Raw genomic sequence first — 1,099 nt, 5'->3', positions numbered from 1 at the left:
ACCAGTTAAACTCATATAAATGTAAAGTGTCCAGACAAACAAGGATATTGTACGTACTAAAGACACAGAGTGAACAAGAACAAGATGCCCCTCCATCTTTATAAAGAGTTTAGATTTTTGTCCACAGAGTAAACGCATGCTCCCATTTTCAATTCAAATCTCATTTATTTAAAATGAGTAACCAATCCAGGAACACAGAACACAGTAACATACAATAAAAAGCATGCATAAAACAAACCACACAAGTCCAAACAAGACAAACTTCTGCTACGACTCATAAAAACATGCAAAAAGCAACAAACTACATGTAAGATCAAATCTCTTTTTTTCAGATATAACATTTCTGACAACACAAACAGACTGAAACGGTGCTGCGGCGGGAGGACCGCTGCTCAGGAGGTCAGCTGGTTGCTGTAGACCTTTTGCAGGACCTGCTGGGCTGTGACCCTCTCAGCTTCCTCCTGCGTGGCACCAGCATTAGGTCCTGGCAAGACCGGGACCAGCCCCTTGAAAACCACAGTGATCCTGGGGATATGCACCTTGTAGGCAAAGTAGAGGAATCCATCTGGCCCAGCATGGCTGTATTGCAACTCATAGAGGGGCTGGCCGACGCCGGCCGCCTCACACACCTTACGAAGGAGCATCACCGGGGATCCTGCAAACACGACATGACCCTGGGAGGAGAAAGAGGAGGAGGAGAAGGAGGAGGAGGTCAAGGAGGAGCAGGGAGGGTGAAGTTGCTGGGGGGCAGTGGGTCCTCCCACAGCTCTGCAGAAATCTGGAGGGGTGGAATGGGTGAAAGCCAGGCGTGGAGGCAGGACCGAGAGCTGATGGGAGCTCTTGGCGTAGCGTGGAGGCTTCATGGGGGACTGCAGCAGGCCCTTGGGATGTTTCTGAGGAGACGGTGGCTCGTCGGGGTTCGACCTCTCTGCGAACTGCCACTTGATGGAGACAGTCAACGCAAACTGCTTCTTGAACGCTACAGACAGAAAAAAAAGAATTATAGCTGAGAAAAGCTGAGAGCAGGTTTGATTTATTTGACTTTTTTACCTTGAGAATAGAGTGAAAACAATCCAACATGTTTCTAATTCACCACAAA

General features: G+C 48.1%; 1 protein-coding gene across 1 annotated transcript in view; it reads right to left on the bottom strand.

Annotated features, from left to right (window-relative positions):
* Nucleotides 1-392: 392 nt before the first annotated feature.
* dnd1 (DND microRNA-mediated repression inhibitor 1) overlaps nucleotides 393-1,099 on the bottom strand; it is an 8,912-nt gene continuing 8,205 nt past the window's right edge. The window contains exon 5 of the mRNA XM_008289883.1: nucleotides 393-979. Coding sequence (XP_008288105.1) covers nucleotides 393-979 — 587 coding nt within the window. The remainder of the gene's footprint in view (nucleotides 980-1,099) is intronic.

Source organism: Stegastes partitus, unplaced genomic scaffold (genome assembly GCF_000690725.1).
Source record: "Stegastes partitus isolate 25-593 unplaced genomic scaffold, Stegastes_partitus-1.0.2 Scaffold642, whole genome shotgun sequence".
Taxonomy (NCBI): Eukaryota; Metazoa; Chordata; class Actinopteri; family Pomacentridae; genus Stegastes; species Stegastes partitus.
This window is presented reverse-complemented; position numbering and strand designations above follow the sequence as displayed.